This window comes from Lissotriton helveticus, chromosome 1_1 (assembly GCF_964261635.1).
Source record: "Lissotriton helveticus chromosome 1_1, aLisHel1.1, whole genome shotgun sequence".
Taxonomy (NCBI): Eukaryota; Metazoa; Chordata; class Amphibia; order Caudata; family Salamandridae; genus Lissotriton; species Lissotriton helveticus.
In genome coordinates, this window is record NC_136057.1 from 372,068,748 (window position 1) to 372,095,938 (window position 27,191).

General features: G+C 42.7%; 1 protein-coding gene across 10 annotated transcripts in view; it reads right to left on the reverse strand.

Moving 5' to 3' along the window:
* The window catches only part of ERC1 (ELKS/RAB6-interacting/CAST family member 1), a 2,156,751-nt gene that overhangs the window by 2,123,649 nt on the left and 5,911 nt on the right, over positions 1-27,191 (reverse strand). For all 10 annotated transcript variants that reach the window (XM_078673690.1, XM_078673694.1, XM_078673688.1 and 7 more), the window contains exon 2: positions 2,925-3,741. In XM_078673690.1, the coding sequence (XP_078529816.1) occupies positions 2,925-3,593 (669 nt within the window). In that variant the 5' untranslated portion in view covers positions 3,594-3,741. The remainder of the gene's footprint in view (positions 1-2,924; positions 3,742-27,191) is intronic.

Here is a 27,191-nt window from a genome sequence, read left to right on the forward strand (position 1 = left end):
CCGGACGGCGTAGCAGAGTTGCTCTTGCTACACTAAACCTTATGTATGAGGGGGGTGGGCTAGAGGCACCTAGAATGGAACTACACTATTATGCCGCTCAATTACAGCACGCTGCCAAGTGGTTTGTGGAGGAGGACAAATGGGAGAAACGGCTACTCTTTGATAGCGCACCAGCCACTGAACTACCGGCTCTACTCATGTAGGGGCACTGGGGCCTCTGAAGCTGCACCGTATGTTGTTAGACAGATTGCGTGTGTGTGGCAGCTGTTATTGGAGCGAATCCTCAAGCATGCTCCGTTTCACAGGGAATAAACAGTGTGGGAGTTGGCGCATATCCGGAAAGTGATGGTCAACATGTCATTTAGGGAATGGCAGGAGGGGAGACTTCAGATTGGGGCAAGGGGAATAGTGACAATATTCTGCCCTAGCTAACATATTCAAAGAGATATGGCCCACGTATCCCCCGATACCGCATCTCACACAGACATTAGATACACTTACATGTGGGGCAGGCAAGCGTATTATATCTCTGGTGTACAGGGCTATGAGGGCGGACGCCGGGGCTCCCCTCCTGTCGCTTATGCCGCTTGGAATGCAGATCTGGTGGAGCAATTGGAAGAAAGGGATTGGAAGGTGGTAGGTGCGCTCATGCACACAATCTCTTGTAACGCCCGGTTTCGCTTAATACATTATAACTACGTCCACTGTACATACATGACCCCGGCAAGAATACATCACATGGCTCAGGGCAGGTCTAATGCATGTCCCAGGTGTCATAAAACTGGGGCTAATTTCTTGCACTTGGCTTGGGAGTGCCCTGCGGTCAGTGGCTTCTGGTCTGAGGTAGTGGAGTTGATAAGGGACCATGTGAATAGTAGAGTTCAATTAACACCAAAACATTGTCTCCTAGGGCTGATGAGGAAAAGAAAAAAAAACTAAAATAGGGTATAGACTACAGCAACTATTGCTGGTGCTGGCATGGCGTAGAATTGCAATAGTATGGATGGGGATGCGCCCTCCGCAGTTGTCGGCATGGATGCGGGATGTGCGTGAGTGGGTCTTAGCGGAGGAGGTGCACCTGAAGAAGTGTCGCAGGGATGAAAAGCTTGCGGGCGACTTAAGGCTCTGGAGGGAGTAATATCACGATTTATTGGCCAGGCACTCCCATACGGGTACACAGAGCACCACTTTAGGGGCCAATTCAATGGGCACTGATGGGGAGGATGGGGAGCAATGTCTTAAACACTCAGTTCTTGCCCCAGCCTATGGAGGTGGGGGGAGGGGAGGGACCGATGTCATGCAGCGTTGTTATTGTTTTGCATGCCTATGTATCGCCTCTGCACACTACTGTGTGCGCACCAATGGTTTATGTACTTGAAAATCTTAAAAAAGAGGTTATAACAAATTTAAAAAAAGAATGCCATCACTATGTTTCCATCAGAGAGCCAAAACTGAATGTGCCCAGCTTCTACAGAAAGAGACTTTGCATACGTGTCACTATCGGCAGAGAAAGGGGGAACACTGTTGCACCATTTATCACTCTAAAGGAAAGAAGATTCCTCGTATCGTTTTTAAGGCTGATTTTTCAATCAACTGGCAACATTTTCCGGGACACAGGGAGGATAAAGTGCAAACTTCTTTTGCCTGGGGAAGCTGTTCAAAATGTATTTACTTAGACGATTTCACAGAAAATTTGAAGTGAAGTAGGTTGTATCCAATTCTTTTGAAGTGGTAGTGGTCTATGAACAAAGCCTATTTTAGTCTAATAAATACTCTTAGATGACATAAAACTCTGAAACAACAATGTGTTTTGAAGGAACTGACACTGGACATAAAAACAGGTCAGTATGAATTGAGGTGGCCGTTGCCATATCTGGGGTCTGCAGTATCATTAGCATTACAGAGTGAAATGAGTGGGTTCTTATTCAATGAATCTGCTATACTGTTTATATATGGAGAGTTTGAGTCTGTATCAAATAATTTCTTAGCAGGTTAAAATAAAGAAACTGGCAGACAATCATCTGTGGAGTCAGAGAACATCAGAGACTGTGGCACTAGGAGGCATAGGCATAGCCATAACTAGTTAATAAGGTAGTAATCAGGTTCAAGGATAAGTCGATATATTTTAAACAAACAACAACAAAAAACAATACCACTGATTGACTCAGGGAGTCAAAGCAAAAGACATAAGAGATTTTGAACACAGAAGTAAAAGTAAGCAAGAACACAACTTGCCTGGCTACGCATTAGTTGTAAAAAACTCCAAATACGAAAATGTACAGAAAAAGAATACTTATGGCGTTTAGTATTTATAGAATGAAACAAACTAGCATTAGAAATGCAACATGTTATAACATACTGATACAGCAATGATAATGCAAAGGGACGAAATAAATGACACTAGCTATAAAACACAACACATTTTAGGAGTGACCTGATTAAGTTATATTCACCAAAATGGTCTGTTACTGCTGACTCATCTGGGCTGTAACACAAGGCAACATTGTGCAGCAGTAGATATGCCCAGATAGGATTTATTTATGCCACGCAAAGTATTCATTACAGATAATCGACACATGTTCACCTACTGGAACTCAAACGGTTGCTGCTGCTCACAAGAAAACCTGATTTGCCAATCTAACCAGTAAATGGACATTTAAATACCACAGTTTCAAAACAGCTGGTAAAGAGTAGTTTTCAGAAACCTTGTGATTAACCAAATCATGAAAAAAAAATCAGTGTGACGATGTATAGCAGAGCCCCTTATCACTCAGATTACAGCTCCATGACTCAGAAAGCCTTAATGTAACTGGTCACCGCTCAACGGAAGATAAAAGAACACATCTTACGGTAATTTATCATGAGCGTAAGCATTTGAATCAGGACTTCTGTATTAGAAGAGCTCTATTTCTTAGGGCACTCACCTGATTCTCATCCTGAACAACTCGATACTGCTCCTTCCAAATGGTGATCTTGGAAGCTTCATCCTTGCGCAATGCTCGCTCCTTTTTCAGCTCCGGACTCCAAAAGGTTTTAATACTATTCATGGAAGAGCTAAGCTTACTCTCCTTAACCTCCACATCTCTCCGCAGAAAGTCATTTTCTCGAAGCACTTCCTTCAACTGTGATTGCAGGTCCATTATTGTGTTATCTCTTGCCTGGCGCAGAGAATGTGGCACAGTGGATGCCATGCTCACAGGAGGAAGATGATGCTCACCAAATGCAATAGTATCACTAGCAACACTGCTACTGGCAATATTGGGACTGCTCCCCATGGCAGTCATTCTGACACCATAGGGCAATCGTCCACCTGAGCGTCCAAGGGTCATAGTACTTTTTGGGGTTTCCACGCCAATGTTTTCATGATCGCTAAGGTACATTGGGCCAGATGTGGCGTAAGCTGCATTTAAGGACTGAATATTTTCCATAGAAAGGGTTTTCCCACTGCCACCAGCTGCACCAGTTCCAGCACTCCCACCTGTGCTATTGGTTCGGCGGTGGCCTAGCCGAGGTGATCTTGGCAATCTTGGTGAACGTCCTGGACTCTGGCTGCTTGGTTCCACCTTACCAACTGATCGAGCACTTCCGTACATGTCGCAACTGTAGTGAGAGGCTTGAAGGCGAGATTAACTTTTCTTCCTCTGCAATTTCAGTGAGGTCACAAGTAGCTTTACGGTTTTTGACAGTTCAAAACAAAGCCCAAATATTCCATCTTGCTGTTCTCTCTAGTGGCAATATTACCTGTAAAAGGGAAAACAAAGAGAAAATGTTTATTGTGGCACAAATTATTGCGTATTACTAACTACTGATCAGTCTTTTAAAAATTGCCAATACAACAGAGAGAGCGGCCACATACATAACTGAAGTATTACTTTAGTTAGAAAATGCTCAGACACCCAGTAGCTGGTTGTCTTATCGTTAAGCTTGGAGGAGCTGGGGCGGAGTAGTTTATATATGTGGGACACCTGGTGACCCACTTTGTTCAGATTCTCCATATACTGGATGATTGAGGGTTTGTGTCTTGCTATTTTTGATTTGCTTAGGGCTGTTCAGATTTTGAGGAAGTTGTAGAGTTCTATATCTGGTAGTTTATATTGTATTTTTAGCATGTTGAAGGTGTAGGGGCTTCCCCCTTCCTCCAACTGGGCTGGGTATGAGATCCCTAGTCTTTTCCAAGAGTCTATGGCTAGGGGTTTCCCCCTATATTTTATCTTGGAGTTTGCCCACAGCGATTCCCAGTTAGAATATTTAACGCTGTGTTCCAGTTTTTGATCTACCTTAAGCAGGGCGTATCTAGTGTTTTTAAGTATAGGGCTATTCTTTTGTGTCTGTTTGTTTGCGGTGAGAAGTGTTATTGGGTCGATATTGTTTAGTATGGCTTTCTCAATCCTGAGACAGTCCGGCGTGTAGTCCTGGTTAGGCATCTGATATTGACACGCAACATGACAGAAACCTCCTAGATCTCCTGCTAACGGCAGCAGTCAAGATAGTACTCACCAAGTGGAAAGACACCTCTAAAGCCACCTTCAGGGAGTGGCTCAACTGGGTGACATACCGGAGAGGAGCCGACATCACAGCCTTACGAAACACACCATGGAGAAAACCCAACAGGGGTATGTGAACATCCTTGGACAAGTTCCTAGTACCTTACGAACCCCCATGAAAGTGCTAGCCAGAAACAATCAAAAGGGCCCACCTCCACACCAACCACTAGAGCAGGACACTGCCTCCCCTCCCCCCCTAAACTCTTCTCACTCCCTCCCCCCTCTTTCTTTCAAAGTAGACAGGGGGCCGGTCATGCATATATTTTGTTTCATTCCGACCAGCCTGTCAGTTACCCCTAGCACAAATCGTCAATGAATATATGTTATACGTTATATGTGGGATTGTAGAGATGCAGTGACGCTTATGTGCTCTACGAGTAAACTGTACAACCAGCAGCTAAGACATATGGGATGTCACCCCTGTATGTACAAATGCGATGAGGATTACATGTTACAAGTGTAAACAAAACAATAACAAATATTTATTTTTAAAAAGAAAAGAAAATGCTCAGACAGTAAAAACTAAAATAAATATTTTTGCTCTGACCAATGATTAAGAGGAGGTACATTTTTAAAGCAGGGTGTTATGATTTTTTTAAAATTTTTTAAACGTTTCATTTGTCAAGTTGCGCATGTATCGCAGGGCTCTGCACACCAGAGACATCTGCATAATCAAACCATATAAACATAAATTGCTCAAACTTGTATACGTAGTCCACTAACAAAAAGCATCTACTATTAGGATGATTGATGTAAGGAAAGGACGTGAACTATGAGCTGAGCTTGCATTACCGACAGTGGTTCCAGAATAAAAATGTACACACAGGATTGTAAAATTGAACAATTTCCTAGAATGCTCACTAGCTGTATGCAAATATATGCAGATACCTGAAAGCAAGATTGGGGATAATTTGCTTATAAAAACAAGCATTGGCGTAGCCAATAGGTCTTGTCTTTGGGACCTTATAAGTGTTTAGCCATGCAACAGTTGATTTTGTTGCACCAAGGATATTGTGCTGGATAAATAAACACTTATAAGATCCCAAAGGCGAGACCTATTGGCTATGCCAATGCTTGTTTTACTGTTATCTTGGTCTCTGCAGGAGGCGCGGTACAACAGCAGGAACAGCTCGGGTGAGCAGGAAGGAGCAGAGGAGAACCGCCGGAGAGGGAGACACCCATGAGCGAGCCCGTGCCTCGGGTCTTTCCGCTGTGTACATTTCATGCTATATACAACTTGGTGTGGGGTGCTGAAGGCACTGCAGGATGACTCCGAATAAAGTTATATGACCACCTTTAATTGTGTCTGTGTGTATTCAGGTTGTGGGTGGTTGCTTATAGTGGGCCACGATTGAGAGCTCGGAGGTGGAGACTGAATAGTGGCTGACAAGTTCAGACTCAAATAATTTGTTCCTCTGCAGAGCTCAAAGAACAATGATGACATGCAAATTGTACTTGTGATTTTAGGCAAATGAGTGTGAAGGATGTACAACGCTGATGAAATATTGACAGAATGAAAGTAGAAGAAAATGTACAGCTTACACGTGAAAAGGTGAGGTGTGTGTATAGGGATGGTGTAATGTAGGAAATGCACGTAAGTACATTTTGAAGGAGAGTGTGAGAAAGAGGAAAGTGTTGAGGTGTGAAATATACAGATGAAGGATTTCATAAAGTTGTGGAGTGAATAAGAGTGTAAGTTCTTACAGAGAGTCTGCAAAGGAGTGATGTGCAAGGAAGAACAAGAGTGATAGTTACACTCTGAAGACCACCACCCTGTCCTCAGACCTCAGTAATGTTTAATTCACAGTCATACATTTTCAGAATTGAAATATTTTCAATTCTAACTATTCACAGTATCATCATTATTGATCATTTGTTCTTTTTTTTTGTCCTCATAACCACCATGTAGACAAAGTGCCAAAAGGAATTTACAGAGAGCAGCTGTCTCAGTTTATCTGAAAAACTGGAAGGGACACAAATATAGTGGGGGCCGGCCATCTATCCCTCAGCTGTCAACTGTGTTCCAAGAAGGCACAAAGTCCATGATTTACCAATCTGCGGCAAACCTTGGGGTAGTTGGCAGCCAATTGGGGCCGGGCATGAACTGGATAACGGCTGTTCCACTGGTGCAAGCTTTAGAGGCACCATAGCAGATCAATCATTGGACCCGGGAAAAAAAAAACCCCGGATAAATCAATGAAGCCAAGATAATAAATACCAGAACGCCCTTTTACTCTGATTACCAGATCTAGCCAGATCGGTACATGAGGTCTGCAGGTCTATAGTGACAAGTCTTCCCAATGACCCTGTGAGGGAATTGCTGATCTCCTCCCAAAATGTGGCTAACTGAGGGCATTCAAAAAACATGTGTGTATTTGATGCAGCAATCAACCCACATTTAGCACAAGACACGGACTCTCCTCCTGAAAATTTAGACAACCTGAGAGGGGAGTAGTATGCCCTATGCAGGGTAAAAATATGATTCCTGCGTAACCAGGAAGGCTTGACAATGTTCCACAGAAGTTCAAAAGAAGCCATCCAAAGATCTTGTAGATTCTGGTCCATCAAGTCAGAACCCCATAACGACTCCGGCAAAACAAAGTCTCCATCCGACTCATCCAGAATGAGATTATACCACTTGGACACTTCTTTTTTAACTGGACCCAAGTTTACTAAATCAGATACCAATGGGCTGTGCCCTCCAAGTTTGAACTTACTCCTGTTAGCGGGAGAGGTTTTATAGGCTAAAGTCCAGCTAATAATCTGTAAGTATTTAAATCGTGAAAGATCGGGGCCAACCTTAACTTGCAGATGTTCCCACGAGAGTAGATCCCCCTCATAAAAAAGAGGTCTCCCCAAACTTCCAGGCCTGCCCCTCTCAAAGGGATAGCTAGACTGTCTTCAAGCCAAGCAGGATTTTCAGGCAACCCCCACAGCGGTGTTTTTTCACGAAAGTAATTTTGTTTTATAGATTTCATAACTTCAGTCCAAGTTCTAGCAAGACCTTGTAGAGTCTTCAGTTTGATTTTTTTTTAAAACTTAGGATTGCCAAATTTAAAAAGAAAACCCGAACGATTAATTCTTTCCCCATCCAACATAGCTGCAAACATTGGACCCACCCCAGAAGCTGAGGGTCCTTTCAAAAGCATTCGAGAGTGGGATAATTGAAAGGCCCAGGCATAGATCTTTAGGTCTGGAGCCGCCAGGCCACCTTTATCCCGTCGCCGTCTTAGTTTTTTCCAGGCGATTCGTGGAAGATGGTTATTCCAGATAAAGGATGAGATATTGGACTGGAACTTGGCTAAAATAGTTTGATCAAAATATGGAATGGTATTAAATAGAAAAGAAATTTTGGGCAGGATCGACATTTTAATGAGGTTGGCTCTACCTAATAGTGAAAGGGGCAGATGCGACCATGATTGAAGAAGCTTACGACAATCTTTGACAACGGCTGATAAGTTGACTTGGACAAGTTTATTAATGTCCTTCACTATCGTCAAGCGTAAGTATCGCATTGAAATGCCTGCTTGAAGTTCTGTTACAGAGTTCTCATCATTCCATACCAGCATTTCAGTCTTGGCTGCATTGATCTCATATCCCGACACTTGTCCGAAGGCATGAGCCAATTTCAAGATAGCCGGGAGTGCAGTGGTGACCTCTGATGTTAAAATAAGCACGTCATCGGCATATAATGCTACCTTCCTCATCCAACCTTGATAGGAGAAAGGTTTGATGGTCACCTCCTCCCTTAGATGTTGCTCGAAGGGCTCAATGTAAAAATCAAAAAGCAAGGGAGAAAGCGAGCATCCCTGCCGGGTTCCCCTAGAGATGGAAAAAGGGTTAGAAAGGTCACCATTAACAAGGAGGCACGCAGATGGATTATTGTACAACAGGCTTATCACCCTACGGAACCTCTCCCCCACACCAAACTTGGCCACGGCCTCCGACAGGTACACCCAATTGACCCTGTCCAAAGCCTTGGTTGCATCCAGCGTGAGGGCGGCCAATGGGAGATTGTTGGTTATTGCCATATCGATGGCGCCAATTAAATCATAAGTGAGTTCGTAAAGTTGTCTCCCTTTCAGGAATCCCTTCTGATCCGAATGAAGAACAGAGGGGGCAATAGAGGCCAATCTAGTTGATAAAACTGTGGTGAAGATTTTACAATCCACATTTAAGATTGAGATCGGCCTATACGATCCACAGGCCTCCTTAGGTTTACCCGATTTTAAATTAAGGGTGATAGAGGCATTATCCCACGATACCTTCTAGAAGAATTTGATTGAATAGAATAGTGAGGAAGGGAACGATTTCTAACTCCAGGACTTTATATAACTCGGCTGGCAACCCATCAGGTCCGGACGCCTTCCCCCTCTTCATTTGTTCTCATACTCCTGACAAACATTGGCAAAGTCAACAGGCCTGGCATGTTTTAAGCGTATGTTTTATTGTGCATGATATCTGAATGCAGTAACAGAAAGCTCAAAGAGAGGCACTCAAATACAAGTCAGATGGTACAGTGTGTAAAGGACAAGATTTTAGTTTAAATATAAAGTCACTCTTGGAAAGGATACACAGATGTGTTTCTTTGGGCAAGAACATTTTAAAGCCTCCCCCACCTTCTCCATACCACTTAAAGCAATGTCGAAGAAATACTAAAATCGACCAGCATTTCATAAATTGTGCATTTTGTTCCATTTAAAGAGAGAAATAAAAAAATTTAAAGTCTAGTTAAGCTTCAATGTGTTTCTATGAGGAGGAGCAAAAGATGGTGAAGTGATTGTGGTGCCCGTGACCAAGGAAGAAGAAGACGATAAGGTGAGACAGCAGATGCTTATTTCTGTACAAGGGTGCCTCAAAACACGTTATGTCAGCATAATCAGCTTTCCAGCAACTGCCTTAGAACCCTCATATTCCACATTACATACCTGACATTCAATCTCAAAGATTCTAAAACCCATACGTCAGATCTGAACATTACATTCATATCCATGGACTTGTGAAAGAAATTATTTGCATACTGCACTAGGGGTCAAAAAGAACACATTATGGGCTCTTTTTCCACCTGTCACACAAATAATTGCACAAATATCTTTAAGGTGGCACTTGTCAGAAGAAAATACCCCTCTCTGCTTTGATGAGTCCAGGGAAAGGCTAGGGGTCCCAGGCATTGGAAGATGGGCTCTCCTGACGCCGATTCCCTCCTTATTAAAACCTACTGCACTACGTAAATGAGGGACAACATCAGAGAAGCAGACTATGCAACAACAAAAAATATATTTCTGTCCATAATGTAATTAGAAGGCTTGTGAAAACTTTAGCACACAGAAATTACAAGATATAAGCCCGTTCACCAGACCCTCTCCCAAAAACCAGGACATTAAAACGTGTCAGGACAGCCCTTGAAAAATGGTGATTCTCCGGGCAAACCCAGGTTCTGGTCACACTACCAGAAACATCTTTGCCCACATAAACCTTTGAGAAAAAGACAGAGGAGTATTTCTCAATGTGATGAAAATAAGATCATGTGTATGATCTGGGCTTAGCCAAAAAAATCTGATGGACACCTGCCCAAGAGAAACCTCTGAGAGGTTAGATGGAGTGTATGAAGCACTTGAAAACTCAGTGTGGCACTTTATCTTAACTCATCGCCAGTACTGCTGAAGCTGCCTTTGCCCATTTCAGAATTGCTGATCAAAGGTGAAACACCAACATGACCCAGACAGAAGGTTGAGCATCCAATGACGTTTAATTCCATAGCCTCCCAAATCCTCATATTCAATGGTGAATAATGCAATCAGAGCTGCGCTGCCTTTCTGATTTGATTTAAACAGGATTTAGAAATTCATACATCCTTGTACCGAAGAAAGCTAACAAAGGTATATCCACAAAAGTGTTTTACGTAGATTCATGCACATGGTACCCTTGACATTATCTTCGAAATCCACCAAAAGGTATTCTTGTCTTTGAGTTTAATACATTAAATGTATGACTTTAAGGGGCACCAACTTCTGAGAAGTGTATAAACTATTAATCTATTTTAAAGAGCATTAAGACAATTAAATTGAAAATATTTTAATTTAGATGTTGGTCTGTGAGAAAGAGATTTGGTGAGTGGCAGGCACAGATTCAAATTCAAGCATAGTATATCCAGCATTTTAAATGCAATAAAATGAATACAGTTGTGTTGGAAAATAACCACCAATGACGACTAACAGTGTAAGGTGCAGTGTGTATTCATCAATAGTGGATGAAACCCAGGCAGTCATTGAGACTCTTCTAGACACTAATTCTTTTTTACAGCAATGTTTTATAGAATATTTCAATGATCAGTTACACAGAAAATGAACAAAAGGAGCACATACAACTGAAAGTATCTAGCGCCACATTAATGTTCTATTTGAGCGGTTATACAAACATAATATATATAGGTAATATGAATCGTAGAAACGATTATGCAACAAGCTGTAGTTCCCTCAGAAATAAATTCTTTATCGGTAGGTCATAAATGAACCATTTAAAACAAGTAATCGCAAAGTAAACGGAAAATCAACACAATTCTCGGCGCCAGCGTACTGCTAGAAAACTACTATATCCGAGCAAGTTGGTGTGTCCGATTAAACATCGTTATCTCCCTTGCAAAAGGCCATACCGTTTATATAAAGCGCAGCTGCCTTTGATACAGCCCATACCTATTTATTCAAGGAGATTGAGTCACTGTAATGAATCAAGTGTTCGAAAAATGAGAAACCCAGATGTCTGCAAAACCCACTTCACACCCTCGCCATTGGTCCCATATATGCATGCGTATCAAAGCGGAACAGCACGAGAATAGGGGGCACATCTATGGATCCTGAAACAATGCGCTTCTTACGAGGGGCACGCCAGCTGCCGTTCTTAGAGACAAAATCAAACAGAACTATTTCCACATCTGAAGATAACAAGCATTGGTCACGCTGCCGTGAAAGTGACACGGCCGCAAAAGTGAAACCAATCGCGGTGCGTGCCCAGCATAGCACATGGTTTTATTTTGCGCAGCCGCGAGACGCGCTCTGTGGTGGAGGAGGTGCGAGTAAGACAGAGGCAGAGCAAGGCGCGCACGGCAGAGCGAGAGGAAAGCCACATGGCGCCTCTGCTAGTGCCTGTGTGCGCAAGCGACACAGTATGCCACACATGGTAGGACTTTAAAAAGCCCATTAACTAAATGTCTCGCCAGAGCATCGCATGCGCTGGCTCAGGGGAGACCTAAAATGTGTGCAAAAATTTGCAACTTTTTTAGGCACCATTTTTCCAAGACATCTTTCAATAAAATGTGTTTGATACATGCCAATATGTCTTCTTTTTTGAATAAAATAAAAAATGGGTAAATCGCTACATCATTTTGGGTAATATGAAGGGTAAAAACAAAATTAATTAGGGGTCCAAATCCTGAAGAAAGAGACAAAAGTGCATCCACCAGGTAGATATCCTTGCACTGGGTTCAGACTTATGATTTTCTGGAATTCACAACAATGTACAAAAGAAGACTTGGAAGCTTTACTACTAGCAAACTGTTGTGAACTATTTGGCATGAATAAATATATAAGCGTTAAATTGCTCATATAAAAAAGTACTGAGCAACTGCAAATTCACATTCCATCTATTTGCCCCACTCGTTAAAAGGTTTTACTCATGCTCTTCTCTAGAGTACATTTTCAACCTTATACAGTGTGGGAAAAGATTGAAGAGAAGTTTATGAATATCCTTAAATATGTAAGTCTGTGGGCATGCTTACACCAACAGGACATAATAACCCTGGAACTACCGCTTCTTACCCACTTTCAACTCCTGTATGTAGATTTGCAGATATGTGGCAAAATCAGGGATTTGCTATAATTTAAACCCTGATATAATACGACTCTGGCAATAATCAGAGAGCCTATTATCGTTGTCAGCACTACCAGTGCTTTCTTCAAAGAGGAGCACATTCAACTGATAGGCCAGTCAAAGTCAAAAAGTACTTTATTCGGTTCATAAAAGAAAAACCATAAAAGTATATTGAACATCAAGAGTCAGTGCCGTAGCTAAATACAAAAGACTTGTGCAAATTAGCAATCCATACAGTGCTTTAACATGATTAAAAACATTCATTAAAAAATATTCATTAAAAATTGTAGGTCTAGAGAGATCATATACAAGAAAATTTAAAAACAAAATCATCCAGTACAATTCGTATATTCACCGCTGTGTACAGTGGGTCCATTTAATCTTTCTCTTTAATCTCATAGCTATGTTCAAAACATTTGCTACATTAAAGATTTCCCAAATATTAGACAACATCTGTAAGTACAGGAGGGCCGGTTTTACTTGTTTGAACCCCTTGTCTTTAATAAGAGGTATAATAAACCTTTTGCGAATGGGACGGAAATGTTCACAAAAAAAGATAAAATGCGCGGTATCCATAATAGAAAATCTGTCGCAAGAACAGATCTCCAGATCCATCTCCTTGGTCCAACCCGGGCGTTCTGTAAGGAGGAGATGGAATTTATTTAATCTAAATTTTGTTAATAAGAATCGATGGGTAGGGTTGTTAACGATTCTTAGGTAGGGTTCTATATCACTTGTGAGTATTAATAGCTGGTGAGCCCTTACTGTAGGTTTTTTCAATTCCTTATCTTCTCTAGCCGAAAGTGTCATCAGGTTATATGTATCCTTCGCCCATTTCACATCCCCCTTCACTAATTTAAGTGGCAGGTCAAATAGTTCTGGACGACCTAATTTGGCTGCTAGTTTTTTGACATAATTCAGCCAAGGGATGAAATTACCATGCTCTAATGCCAAGCAATCCCTAAGAACCTCATGGTTCAGCTCCAATTCGGGGTTCAACCAAACTGAAATCCATTTTAGTAACGGGGCTATGGCTATCCGATCTTCTAAGTATTTTACCCCGCACTCTTGATGAACGATGTACCCGGAAGTTGACTGGGGAACAGACAGGATGGACTTCAAAAATGTATCCTCAGCCACCTGTAACAACTTTGCATTTTTGATCCCCCACAAATCAGCTCCGTACATGGCTAAAGAAACACATTTGGCATCATATATTTTCAACACGGCCTGCAACGGCTTCACACCCAATTTGCGAGAGAATCCCATAACAGCCAGGATAGACCTAGCAAAGGCATTTAGTTTTGCAACCAGCTGGGGTAACCATGTGCAGGTTTCATCAAAAATGACCCCTAAATACGGAAATCTGGAAACCCTAGACAGAACATTCCCTTCACAGTGCAAGGTCTTAATTTTTGTGCCTCTATTCCCCACAATCATTACATGCGATTTAGAAAAATTAACACTTCGATCCAGCGCTTTCATAAAATCAGCAAAAGAGTTTAAAAGGCGTTGCAACCCTACTGCTGTGCGTGCTAAAAGAGCGGCGTCATCGGCATAAAGTAATGCCGGTATGAGAAACTTGCCTGCCCTCGGTATATCTTTACATGCCTCACTTAAAACAGCACCTAGATCATTAATATAAAGGGTAAATAATAGGGGGGCTAAAATACAACCCTGCCTGACACCATTTGTAATCCCGATCTTGCCCGTGCAGTTACCCAGACGGTCATATCTGACTGTGGCCGAGAGGTCCCTATGCAAATCTGCAAGGAAGTGCACAATGTTTTCGTCAATGCCAAACTTCAGGAGCAACCCCCATAATTTGGACCTATTCACTCGGTCAAAGGCCGAGGAAAGGTCCATGAAGGCGAAGTATAACGTGCCCTTTTTGGCAAATGTGTACTTTCCAATCAATAATTGAAGGTTGAGGCTTTGATCTATCGTGCCTCGTCCCTTCTTAAACCCAAATTGTAGCCCAGACATATTGTTAGTTTCGGCCAGCCAATCTGTAAGTTTGCATAAGACCACTCGACCTAAAACTTTGACGGCAGAATCAATAAGTGAGGTCGGGCGATAGTTACTTGGTTCCCCTCTATTACCTTTTTTAAAAATTGGTACGATAACTGATTTAGACCAGGTAACAGGGATCCCCGATTTGCATACCCTGTTAAAAACATTAGTTAAAATTCTAGACCAGGTCTTAACATCTGAATTGAAGAGGTCGGCAGGAACGCCATCAGGGCCTAGGGCCTTATTACTGGTCATCTCCCTGATGGCATCCGCCACCTCTGTCTCAGTGACGACCAAGGTATAAGAATCCTTAATAGGGGTATGTGTAGCCACCTCCCCAGAGTTTTCCCCTTCATAAACTGACTTAAAATAGGAGCACCACACGTGTTCCTGTATTCCACAGTCCAATTGGTTATTACAGGGATCATGAAAAAAGGGTTTATTTACGACGGCCCAGAATTTGGAACTATTCTTAAGCACATCTATGGAGGTTAATTCTTCCCAGGCTGCTTCCCTAATTTCTCGCCTCCTAGATTCCAGGGCATTTTTGTAAGCTTTCCTTAATAAAGTCACGGTGGGCTTATCAACTGGTTTACATTTCAGAGCGGCCCTTAGCCTCTGATTAGCTAGTGAACAATTTTGATCAAACCAGCCCTTTCCATCGGGATCTTTTATTTTGCCTGGTCGTCTAAGATCGACTCCGACCTGGGTAAAAAATTTTGAGTAAGCCTCTAGAACCTCCTCATTCCCTGCTTGGAAATTCATACAAGTATAGAGCTCAGTTCTTACTTTCAAAAAAGATTATTTAAAAAGTCTTCCGGTACAACTCTATTCCATCTAATTCTGCGAGCTTGGTCTGTCGGTTATTATTAGTCCTGTTATGGCTTATCTCGGGATTTTTGATTAAATCAGTGATACTAAGAACACATGATTATGGTCACTATAATGTGACCAAACCACCGAGTAACCACGAATCTTGTCCGCCAGCGTTAAACTAATAAAAATATTATCAATAACCGACTGGCTTCCCTTCCCTTTAAAGGTGGGTATCTCCTCGTCCTCCCTTGATGGGAGCATCAGGCCATTTTCTGCCAGGATTTTTTCAAGAATGTCTCCTTGTGCAGAGTGCTCGAAGTGAGTATCACCTTGCTCTAAGGGACCTGGTTGGTCTAGTGACAGAAATTTATCCGGGCAACCATGAATAATAAAGTCGCCCAGAACTATGAAGGAACAAAGATTATTATTAATCTTCCAAGAATAGATATAGCAAGACAGGATGATCAGTCGTGGTGGCTCTATCATAAGAGTTATAAAAATTAACAATTAAGATATTGCCCGCCCCTTTGCGAATAATTTGTACTGCCATGCAATATGGTGACCCTGTAGCTAATTGGGTATGGGTGCCAGGGATGGAGGCAGAAATTAGTATGACCAGCCCACCCTTCGCCCTCCCCATGTTAGATGCTATTGCAGGGATGAAGTGGGTAGAATAACCATCTACACTAAGGATGTTTCCTGTGTCCCATGTTTCATGCAGCCCAATAATGTCGGCTGCGCATATGAAATCTCTCCAGATCGGATCATCGATTTTGTTTCTTAAGCCAGCAATGTTCCAAGTTACAAACTTTAAACATGTACTCCCAGGTGATTGAACCAATCCGCCTGAGAGACAGGTTATAGTTGCTGGCATGTCACAACCGAGGGCTATATGTAGGATTACAGGTAAATAATCCTTTTTGGTCATCAATGGCCCCAAGTTCGCTTGTGGAGGCGTTGCATAAGTAGACAGAGGGTTTTGATTACTATTCACTATTGCTTTATCTCTTGTTTGTCAATCAACCCACCCCAGATCAGACAGCGGTTCGAAGTGATTAGTGATTGGGACATTGAATAGGTTCCCTGCTAGGCGATCACAATGCGGGTTGTTAAGGAGTGAACCTCTATACATGTTAGGAGCCAATGGGACACTAAAGAGACTCCCTGTTTGAAAATAATTACTTCCGTATGGTCGGTTAGATGTTCTCCCACTACCAACCACTGCGGGAGACGGGGGGTAAAATAGCTTAAGTCAAAAGAGAGAATTCCCCCTGGGATGTCATGGTTCGGGAAACCACTAATGAACTGTGCAATTCGTACATCTCTAAAGTTCACTATAATGCAGTCTCCCTGAACATCCTTTGCTTTGTGACCCACCCAGCTTACTCTCCGAACGTTTATGATTTCCCCATGTAGATCTCGCCTAAGGGGCCTATTTTTTCCTAACCAAAACATCACTTTGTTTTTTAGTTCAAAATAGGTTTCAACCCTCTCTTGCTTCCATTCTGGGACACCAGCCAACACGATAACATAGGGATAGGTATCAGGGGGGAGGTCAACTCTTTTTTTCCAATATTTTTTGTTGCCTCTGTTCTAACATATTTAGCCGCAGTAGCTGTTTCGTCTAACCCCTTGGTGGTTCTATTTTTGTTGTTATCTACTTGGCTACCATTTGGCGCCTGTCTGACCAACCCAGGGGCCTTACCAGTAGTTCTTACCTCACCATGTTTTAACAGTTCACCATCCCCCTTACACGACTTCTCTTTAGGGGCAGGCTTCTCTGTGATTTTGGGTAAGTTAGGTAGGATGGGTACAATATTTTGTGCCGATTTTACTTCCCCCATCAGCTGAATTTGTCTCAATAGCCTTCTAAAGGGTTTCTAACTGGCTACATATCCTTCTAGTCCGTTCCAATAAGGGAAGGATTAGGGATTTAACTAGCTGTTCGATTTTTCTATCGAACAAGCTGTGTCCTTAGCTTCTTTGGGTATGGTGTCCGTTACTACTACCGCTGGACTGTTTAGATTTTGACAAGCTGACTTCTCCCGTTTGGATGTTTTGTTCATTACAACGTTAACCAATCATTACATGCGATTTAGAAAAATTAACACTTAGATCCAGCGCTTTCATAAAATCAGCAAAAGAGTTTAAAAGGCGTTGCAACCCTACTGCTGTGCGTGCTAAAAGAGCGGTGTCATCGGCATAAAGTAAGGGGATGCAACTTTGATCTTCTTAGTGCGCCCACCATTCTGTTGGTTTCCGCCGCGTTTACGCTTATGGACAGAGGCTGGCGTTCGTTCGGAAGAAATCAGTTCTATTTCTAGATCATGTATTTGGTGAGCACTTACACTAAGATCCGGACCTGCCCTGGGGTAGGTCATGAAAGAATCTATACTAGCATCAAACCCACTTAAGTCTAGAATGGTAGATAAATCCAGATTGACCTGGGATATTGGGACACTCTGAGTGCGGATTTGTTCAGGAGACCGAGCCAATGCTATGTTCCCTAGTGATGACCTTCTCTGGAACACAGGGTCAAGAGATATACGACGTACGGTTAATTCAATCTCCTTCTCCAGTTTCGAAGCAGCCCTGGTGATAAAGGCATCCAATGTGCTAGTTAAACCTCCGCCACCCCTTTATCCCATTTTATCGCCTTTAGGGTTTAAAAGTGACATTCTCTTCCTTAGATGTCTATAGTTGTACCTAGGTTATAATGTCTAGGAACAATGGCACCAACGAAGTTAATATGAAAAACAAAACAATTTACCATAAAACATATATAAAATTGAACAATTGAACAATATGCCAACGGAAAATCAAAGGGGTAGGCCCAGTCCAGTTTCTTACTGTCTCTGACGGGCTCAGACGGGCCCGCCCTTGGCCCGGGCTTAGCCCGGCGCGACCCGCGCGCAATCCCGCAATGCGGGGGTATCCGGAATTTAAAGCGCCTCCTGGCGCGGGTGAAGGCGGCTTCTGGCCGCGAAGCAAGCTGGGACTAGTAGTCCCTGTGTCCCCAGGCAGGCAGGTTTTCCCCCCACTGCGGCCACGCTCGGATGTTATAGAGCTGCGGCGGCGGGAGGAGACCTCAGACAGCAATGCGGGCAGCGGTGGCGATGCGGGCAGAGGGTACGGGCTCCAGACAATGCCCTAACAACAAGCAGGGCGCGAGTTCACAAATGATAGGCAATAATTCCCACTTTAATCTGAGGAACTTCCAGTGACAAGGACGTTCTAGAAACGAAAATATGTATCCTGGAGAGTCATCATATGCATCCCATGCCTGCTGAATGGCCAGGAAAAAACAACACTGGAGACACAACATCTTCAACTTCTTCAGAATAAAAGCTTAATTCCAAAACGGACCTTCGGCGTACCTGACATGTTATGTAATTTCTACTAAGTATAGCGCAACTAATCATACCTGAAGGTATATTTCGGCGCGCAGCCAGCACAGAAACACAACAGCTAGTACAGCCAGGTCTTCAAAGATTTTTTAAACTTGGCAAAGTCCAAATAACGCAGATGGAACAGAAGTTGATTCCAGGTCTAAGGGACATGATAGGAGAAAGCTCTCCCACCCAGTCTGGCGGCACGGAAGCGGGGGAACAGTCAAGAGTGCCTTATCACTTGATCTAAGCGGTCTTGCAGGATGTTAGTAACCCCATTTGTCCTTCAGAGCCTTATGATTAAGGTAGCAGATGTTAAAAATAGCGTGCTTTCTGAAGCCAGTGTAAAGATCTCAAAGCAGGTGCCATCAGGGAACCTGCCGGCAAATTGCAAGCCAGGAAAGCGGCTGTTTTCTGCAGAACCTAGAGTTTGACCAATGATGAGTCATTAGTGGCCATAAGCAAGGCATTGCCATAGTTAAGTCGGCTTATAACTAGAGCCTGAACCTAGGTTTTCCTTGCGACTGATAGTAGCCAGGGAAATACTTTCCGCAGTAGCCACATGATAGATAAGCAGGTGCTGCAATTTGCAGAGACGTGATCTCTCATTTACAATGCCTAATCTCATGTGACTCCTAAATTTTTCACGGCCAGCTTCGGAGAGGGGGCTATTTCAAGCTGAGAAAGCCACCACTTTGGGGACCAAAAATACTGGGCTTTGCAGAACAGCAATATATCTGTCTTATCACTATTCAGGTACAGAAAGTTTGCTATCATGCAGACAGCAATCTTTCTCATACAGTCCAGAAAACAGAGCTTAACTCCATCATAATCTTGTCCAAACGAGATAACCAGCTGGGTATCATCTGGGTATGAGATGCCATCAAAGCTGCAGGGTTTAACAATCTGGGCCAGGGGGCCTACATAAATGTTAAACGTCGGACTCAGGGATAAGCCCTGAGGCACCCCATTATTGATGAAAATAAAGCGGCATCTAAACAGACCCAGCATGACTTTCTGCGTACGGCAGTCTAAAAAGTCTGCAAGCCAGCACCAAGCTTTGCCACTAATACCAATATCACGCAATCTGTGCAGCAGAGTTACATGTGAGACAGTATCAAAGACTGCTGACAGATCCAGCAGCACAAGCATGGTAGGTGAGCCTGCATCTTCAGAAAGACGAACGGTGTCACTAACTGCCACCAGCGTAGTCTCTCGACCGAGGTCAGCTTCAAATTCCGATTGGGAGACATCAAAAATCTTATGGTCCTCGAGGAAAGCAACAAGCGGTTTGTTAACTAGGCTTTCCAAAATGTTTCCCAGCATTGGGAGCAGAGAGAGGGGACGATAATTAGACAGGTTTTAGGGCCTGCATTCGTTGGTTTTTTTCTTAGTATCAGGGAGACCAGCGCAGCTTTCCAGGATGTCCGCTGTAGCATGAGCCTGGAAAGCGGATGGGATTTTAGCCATGTCTAAGGAGAGATTGAGTTGAAGAGAGATAGAGAGAATGGCTGGCGCGATGAAAGTGCAACATTAGTGGTAACTGGGGATTGGCATAAATCGGCAGGGGAGACAGATTTTGCTTTAACCAGAAGCCAAATTAGTTGCTCCAACGAGTACGATTCAACATTGACTAGTAGCGGTAAGAATTCAGGTGAAGATGGTGCCAATTCCAATGGCTTACTAGGAGTCTGGATGGTGGGGAACTTTTTATAGATAGCTGACCTCTCTGTGGAAAAAGTAGAAACAAAGAGTCACAAAGATGCTGAAGGGCTGGAATAGTCACGGAGCAGGTACAATGGTTGGTAAATTCCTTCAGAACTCTAAAGCTCCTTAGATGAATTGCCAGCCATCTCAATTTTGTTTGAGCTAAAGACTCTCCTGGTGTTTCTATTACATGTGTGGTAGCTCATAAGAGCCAACTTATAGGCTGCACCATCTTCGGGCGATTTGGATTGTCGCCAGCATCTTTCTCGCTTTTTAGAGGCCGCTTTCCTAACGTGCAGTTCCACAGAGAACCATGGAGCATGGGGTCTGCCGGAAACGGCCTTGGCCTGCTTAATCGGTGCCGTTCTATCTAATGCTACAGTAAGAGCCTGATGATAGGTAGTCAAGACATAATTATTATTGGAGCCCAGGTCTCCAGCTGCTGGGACAAATGATTTTGAAAAGGCCTCCGACAAGGGATTGTTCCAGGCTCTGTAGGTATTTTTCGCAACTTTGATTGAATGATTCAGCCTGTTCGTCTATTGGTAACCTGCCATCTGATGAAATAGTGATCTGTCGGAATTAGAGGGACCAGCTTTTCTGTTTCTAAATGTGGAAAGTTAGTAGAGATTAAGTCCACAGAATGGCTAGCGACGTGTGGGTCCAACCACGCTCTGTCAGAGGCCAAGCCTCTTCATGTCAATGCGGAGTTGGCTAACCAACAGATTTTTAAAGTTTATCCCGTGGAAGTTGAAATCCCCCAGCAAGAGAAAGTTGTTAAGAGGACAGAATGGAAGGAGCAATGCGTTCAGCAAGAAGATTGTTAAAGTTTTTCATGGCACCTGGCTGGCGATAGAGGTGCGTGCCCTTCAAATGAATCCCGGCTGACAGCAAAAAATTTGAAGTGCAGATTTCCGCCCAGTCCACTAGTAGGGTTTCAATCAGTTGGATATTGACAATATCTCGAAATGCAAAACCTTATATGGTATATATGGTATCACCATGGCATCGAGCCAGATTTCGGTGAAGGTCCCAGATTTCAGTAGCATGCTAAGGTAAAGATCTGACATTGCACTAAATGTGTCAAAGGGGTGGAGCAAGATAGGTTATAGCACTTGCAGAATTGCCTAAGAGAGGCAGGTGGATCAAAGACGAGAACCCTGGCAAAGATCTAGTGCTCGCCCCGCTAGATATTAAAGGAGGTAGAAGCGGGCTTTTGGGGGCCCAGGTAATCTAGGATAAAGAGAGGCAAGAAAACCTGCAGGTTTTGCATTAAACGGGCCCTTCTAACTTCTGGTAAGGAAAATGGTCACAGGAAAGCCCAGATCTGCCAGAATAGACACAATGAACTCTAAGTTTAATGAGGGCTGCAGAAGAGTACCCAATTCTGTTTATGGGGCTCAAGCCTAAGGCCTGAGAGGCAGGGGCCCTAGCGCCGTTCAGGCGAGGACGGGTGAAGACGGGCTTGCCTTTGGCCCGCTGGCTGCGTGTCCACTGTAACATGAACCTATGACATGACATCCTGAATCAGGAATGATCTTAAAACACACCTTCCAATTGGGAACGCGGTATTTGCTCCTGTGCTACACTAGACTGCGCTGCAGCTACCACCTGCTGAACATGGAGCAAATGCATCTGGGTACTTTGCTGACAAGACAGCATGATGGGGGGAAATTGTGGTGCTCTCTGAGTCTCTGGCGAAGCTCTGAAAGGTTTGTTTCCACACCTAAGAGTAACACGAGTGAACTTAGTCCAATGCACCACCACTGAATGTGAAAGACAGGTTATTGTAGCCCCACAGAACCCCTCCCAATAATATGGGTCAGTGTTTTTAGGTTACGAACACGGAGCAGTGGTAATCCAAACAATCGTTCATTAATAAATTACACATTCAAAATCACTAGAAATGGAATAGGCAGTACAACATATTGATTTTAAAATAGTTATTTTAAAATGCAAGGATCTAGTGCACATAATATTGGTAGCACCACAGATGATAATAAAAAAGCAGTTAAGCTTTTTAAGAAAAGTGAAAGGTTGTAACATCACAATTCATAGGCCTTACATCTTCACTGTGCTATCTCCAAGCACTATGCTTGTTCTAGCAGGTGAAAGAAATAATAATCCCAAGTTTCAGAGGTGGTGGGCATACCTGAACAGGGTTTGTTGCCTGTTTAAAATAACTTGTCAGCTATTTCGAACAAAGGCCAAGAGCTAGGAGGTTTTATCCACAAAAGACCACAATTCTGTTACCAGTCCGCGAACGAAGAATGGAATGTTTTGCACAGCCTAGGGAAGTCTTGCTTGAGGAGTCTTTGGTCAAGATGGAATCTAACTAAGTGGTCAAGAGACAGTCCTTATATACAGAATCTCATCAGAGATTGGAATTTCTGGCATAAATTGGGGAATGACTGATGTAGATTATGTGCGTCAAGGAGTGCATCCCAGATAGATTTTATTGCACAATTACTTAAAATCATTGCTATTATTACAAAAAAAAAAATCATAAAAACAACATGTGCCTTTGTTTTTAAAAAAGTGTTATTTTTATGGAAAGAAAAAAAAAAAAGAATCTTGAGGTTGTGTGCGAGAAGGCTAAAATTCTGGGTGATTTTCTATAAGAAGCAAACATTTCATTGCAGTCATAAATGTCACAAAACGGGCAGCCAACTGGGCAGAGTCACTCTTCAAGCACTCTCCCAAATAATCCTCTTGGCAAGTTCAGACATTGAGACTGTGCCAGCTAGTGCGCAGCCCAAACATTTGCAGAGGGCACAGGTTCTTGCAGATGCACAGTACATGAATTAAGGTTTCTTCCCCTTTACCACAAAAACTGCATTTGCTGGCCGTGCCTTCCTTGTACCTCTGACCATACTTGTATGCCATCAGTGGGATTAGTACAAATCGTTATGTCATTAATTGCCATTTCATTGTTGTCTTAACCCCTTCAGCGCGGCGCGAATTTTCGCGCTGTGCTGAAGATTCTAATGAGCCTATGGGCTCATGACGGAACGGTTCCGTCATGAGCACAGCTCAACCGACGCTCATGACGGAACCGTTCCGTCATGAGCATGGAAGGGGTTAAGGGGGAGGGGTATGTTAGATAGTGAGGTAAACACCCGCAATCAAGGTTTTGATGCTCAGCTGCCATAGGTCAAGTATTTCACAGCTAGTGCACCACGTTCAACTAAAATTATCTTTGCTTGTTTAGTTAACAATTTTGCAGCCACACCGATAGGTTCTAAGCTTGACTACATTTCATGGGCTTCCAATACATCTAGAAAGTGTGTTAAAAAGGTGCTCCAGCTTGACCCTGGGTTGTATATCCGTGACCAAATATTGCTCTTTAAAGTCTGATTTCTGGCTTGTTTAGTTTTCAAGCCATAAGCTACAAATCTTGCTTTTAAAATCCAGTGTTGAGATGATAGGTTGAATTCCAAACGGATTTGAGCGTGAGAGGTCGAGTTTGGCAGATAAACACTCTGCTGAAGCAGGCTGATTAAGCTCTAACCATGTAAACATTTTGTCTTTAAAAATCATCGCACTGTAGGCCACTGCTGGTAAGAAATTGGCACCCAGAAGTTTCCTTATGGACATATAAGGTGGGAAGACATCAATTAATATTAAAATATTTTAGCTATGGAGGTTATATGACCTTGAAATAAGCACCCGTCCCAGACTGATGTTGCACTGGGGGTTTTGTGGAGGTCTACATCTGAATGACTTGACACTTTCTTAGTGCTTTAAAGGATGGGCACAGATGGCGTGTCAAAGGCAGAAATGTTGATTCTGCATAATTTGCGGGAAAAGGGCGGTCTCCATTGTTAAAGATGGCAGCCTCCATTACCTGAATGGATTTGGGGTTAAAGGTAAACAAGCTGGAAAGGCTAACTAAAATAAAAAACTATAGCTAAAATGGAATCTGTCCTGTATTGCTTTCGGAACATAAGAATAAAAGAAGAAGCCTGAAAGCAAGTGATTAAAATAATAGAATTATGGAGAGAAACCATCATAAGATTTAAGACATTGCTGCAGCGATTTCCAAGCTAAATAGTTACTAAATTATCACCAAATGTGTTTTGATTGATCTTGCTTATCAGAGATATTCATTATGTTTCCAGAATAAAGAGCACATCCCAAAAAAGTGCATTTTATGAGAATTCATCACTTGTTACATATTCAATAACACGTCTTCAAAATGAAATGAATAAGGGATATCTGCAATAGAAGACATGATCCTTGCAACAAAATGAAGACGTAAAACATCTGTAGCAATTTCCTTCCGTGCTGGAAGAAATCCAAATCTCTGACTTCCAAGGGGATGCTGAGCTTTGGGAAAGTACTGAAATCCCTTCAGTTCAAGAAAAGTTGCTTCACCTGTACAGCCTTATGGTATCAGGATTTCTCGAATTTTTACTGCTCAGACTAAGCTGCATCTTCTACCACAAAAACAGAAGGACTTTGAACTTCCATGGTATATTTGGCTTGAAACCTGTTAAATAGAGTGGCTATGCAAAGCCACACCAAACATTACATTTAGTCTCAAAATCAGCTGCAGATTAAATGAACGGACACAAGATGACATTCTGTAGGAAATTACCTGCACTTCTTGCCTGAACTCAGTTGGGAAATCCTGAATCAAAGCTCTACTTTATCCCACACGGTGTGGACTAGAGGCCTAGCAAAACACTAGAACAAGTACTCTCAAATCATAAGGTTTAGTGGAGTGTATTCCAACATGCTTCATACTCCAAATCTCTCTCAAGGAGAGTGCAGGTGCAACAAAAACAAAGGTAGAACAATTAATTTCTTTTAGTTGCTGACACTTCTTATGAACTGACTAGCATTTCTTTCAACAACAGCCTATCTTCCAGAGACTTCTCGTACCTGTGTCTATTCTAGTTTGATATTTAGTAAGTGAAGAGTTATACCCTGCCTTGAGGGTCTCTTTGCTATATAGAATAATCACTGGATGTGTAAACTCCACCAAGAAATGCAGAGTAGAACAGCTATGATTTCAGCCCTTTAAGAAAAGATCTGGAAGTGTGATATTTGCCAGAGTTAAAGAGTTTCAAGCAGAGGCATCTTGCCCCTATTTGGACATTTGTAGGAGGAGACAACAAAAAGAGGATAACAGGAAGAGTGAAGAGTTACTCTGGGGCAATAAATCCTTAATTTACTGCCAGAAAAAGAGGATGATCCAGATGCAGTGCATCCTACAGGCTTGTTAGAACAATGCCCTCTTGCGCACTGAAAGTCAATGCACCTTCTTTAGACAACCCAACGCCAAGCAAAACGTTCTAATACCACACAGGATCAAAGCAGCCGAGTTTTGAATATACTTCAATTTTCACATTGTTTTATCCGGTAGATCACCATGAATGGAACTGCAAAAAGCCAATCGCACATTAAAACATTTGTTATCAGTAAGGTTTTCTGGCCAGGATTTAGAAAACAAACCACCTTTCCCAAAACTCAGGTAGTTGAAACAGTAGTTTGAAACTGCTGAGATTGAAGAAGCAACAAGGCATCAGAATCGATGACTGCCCCAAGTTTCTCAATTACCTCAGATGAGGGTGGGTAAGGCCTAGTGGAGAAAGGCCAGAGGGTAGATTCTAGCACTGCTTACAGCTTTTAATAAGGAGCATCTCCAATCTGAAGATGCTAAATTGTAGAAAATGAGTACTAATACCACTCCACACCAAGACTAGTGCATGAAAAAGTGAGCCAACCAGGGAACACTTTACGTGCATGATATTCAACTGGAGCTCAGCATGACTTGCATGCATATAAAAAGCAACCAAATCCATACAGGGTACTTGCCTAAAGGTGGCAGAGGAGGGGATCTTGTAAATGCCAAGAAATAGTTGCACAAACAGCTCCATTAAACCAGCCGCCAACAGCGCACTGTTTATAGGGGTCTCAAAAAGAATAGCAGAGAGTACCTGCTTCACTGATCCCAGGATATTAAAACAACTCAGATGCCTATCTCACGAAATCTGATAAGTTATTTAGGCGAGTTGAAGAGAAGGACTTAAAACATTTCCCTTGAACATCTGGCACTGATGATGGTGTCAGATCCTCCAAACTTCCCCTTGAAGCGGCTTGACAGGAAATATAGATGAAGATTGTATCAGGCACATAGGCATGAACAGAAATTCTATCCTACGAGGAGAACCTGGCAGACACATCTACTGGTGCTGTGGAGCGTTTATTGTGGCATTTGCCTTCAACAACTCCTTCTCAAGCATTAGTGTATTACAGATTTTTCCTGATTGCTGCTGGAGCAACGTCAATGATGTGTAGGCACCAGCCACTACATTATATTCTGACTAGAGTCCAAAATAGCTGCAGAAAAGTGCTTGGCAACAAAGATGAATGCTTGGGTGTCAAATTAAAGCTAAGATCTGATCCATAAGAACTAATCAATCTCTACTAGTTACACCAAGCACAAAGACTCAAACGGTTGAGGAAGGGCACAGTGGCAAATGCAGATAACTATCTAAGTATAAGGTATTGCTCATTTTCATAGCTTCAAGATGAGGTTGCAGATCCTCTTTGAGCCTAACAAATACAAAGAGCTGTCAGAGGTTGAAGGTCAAGAAAAAGTATTTAATCCAGCCTTCCAAAAACATAAAAACAATTTTAAAACAGAGCAGGAATGACTATAGGAAGAAAAGCGTATGAAACAGTTAGAAAAAACCCACCAAGTAGATAAAGGAAAAAGCATGCCAAACACAGGGCCAAATTGTTCCAAGGATACGCTCCAGCCATGTGGAGAAATGGAACAGTGAATGCTGGCTGACACAAGTCACTGCTCGTGCAACAGAGCTATGCTCCTTAATAGGAAGAGGAC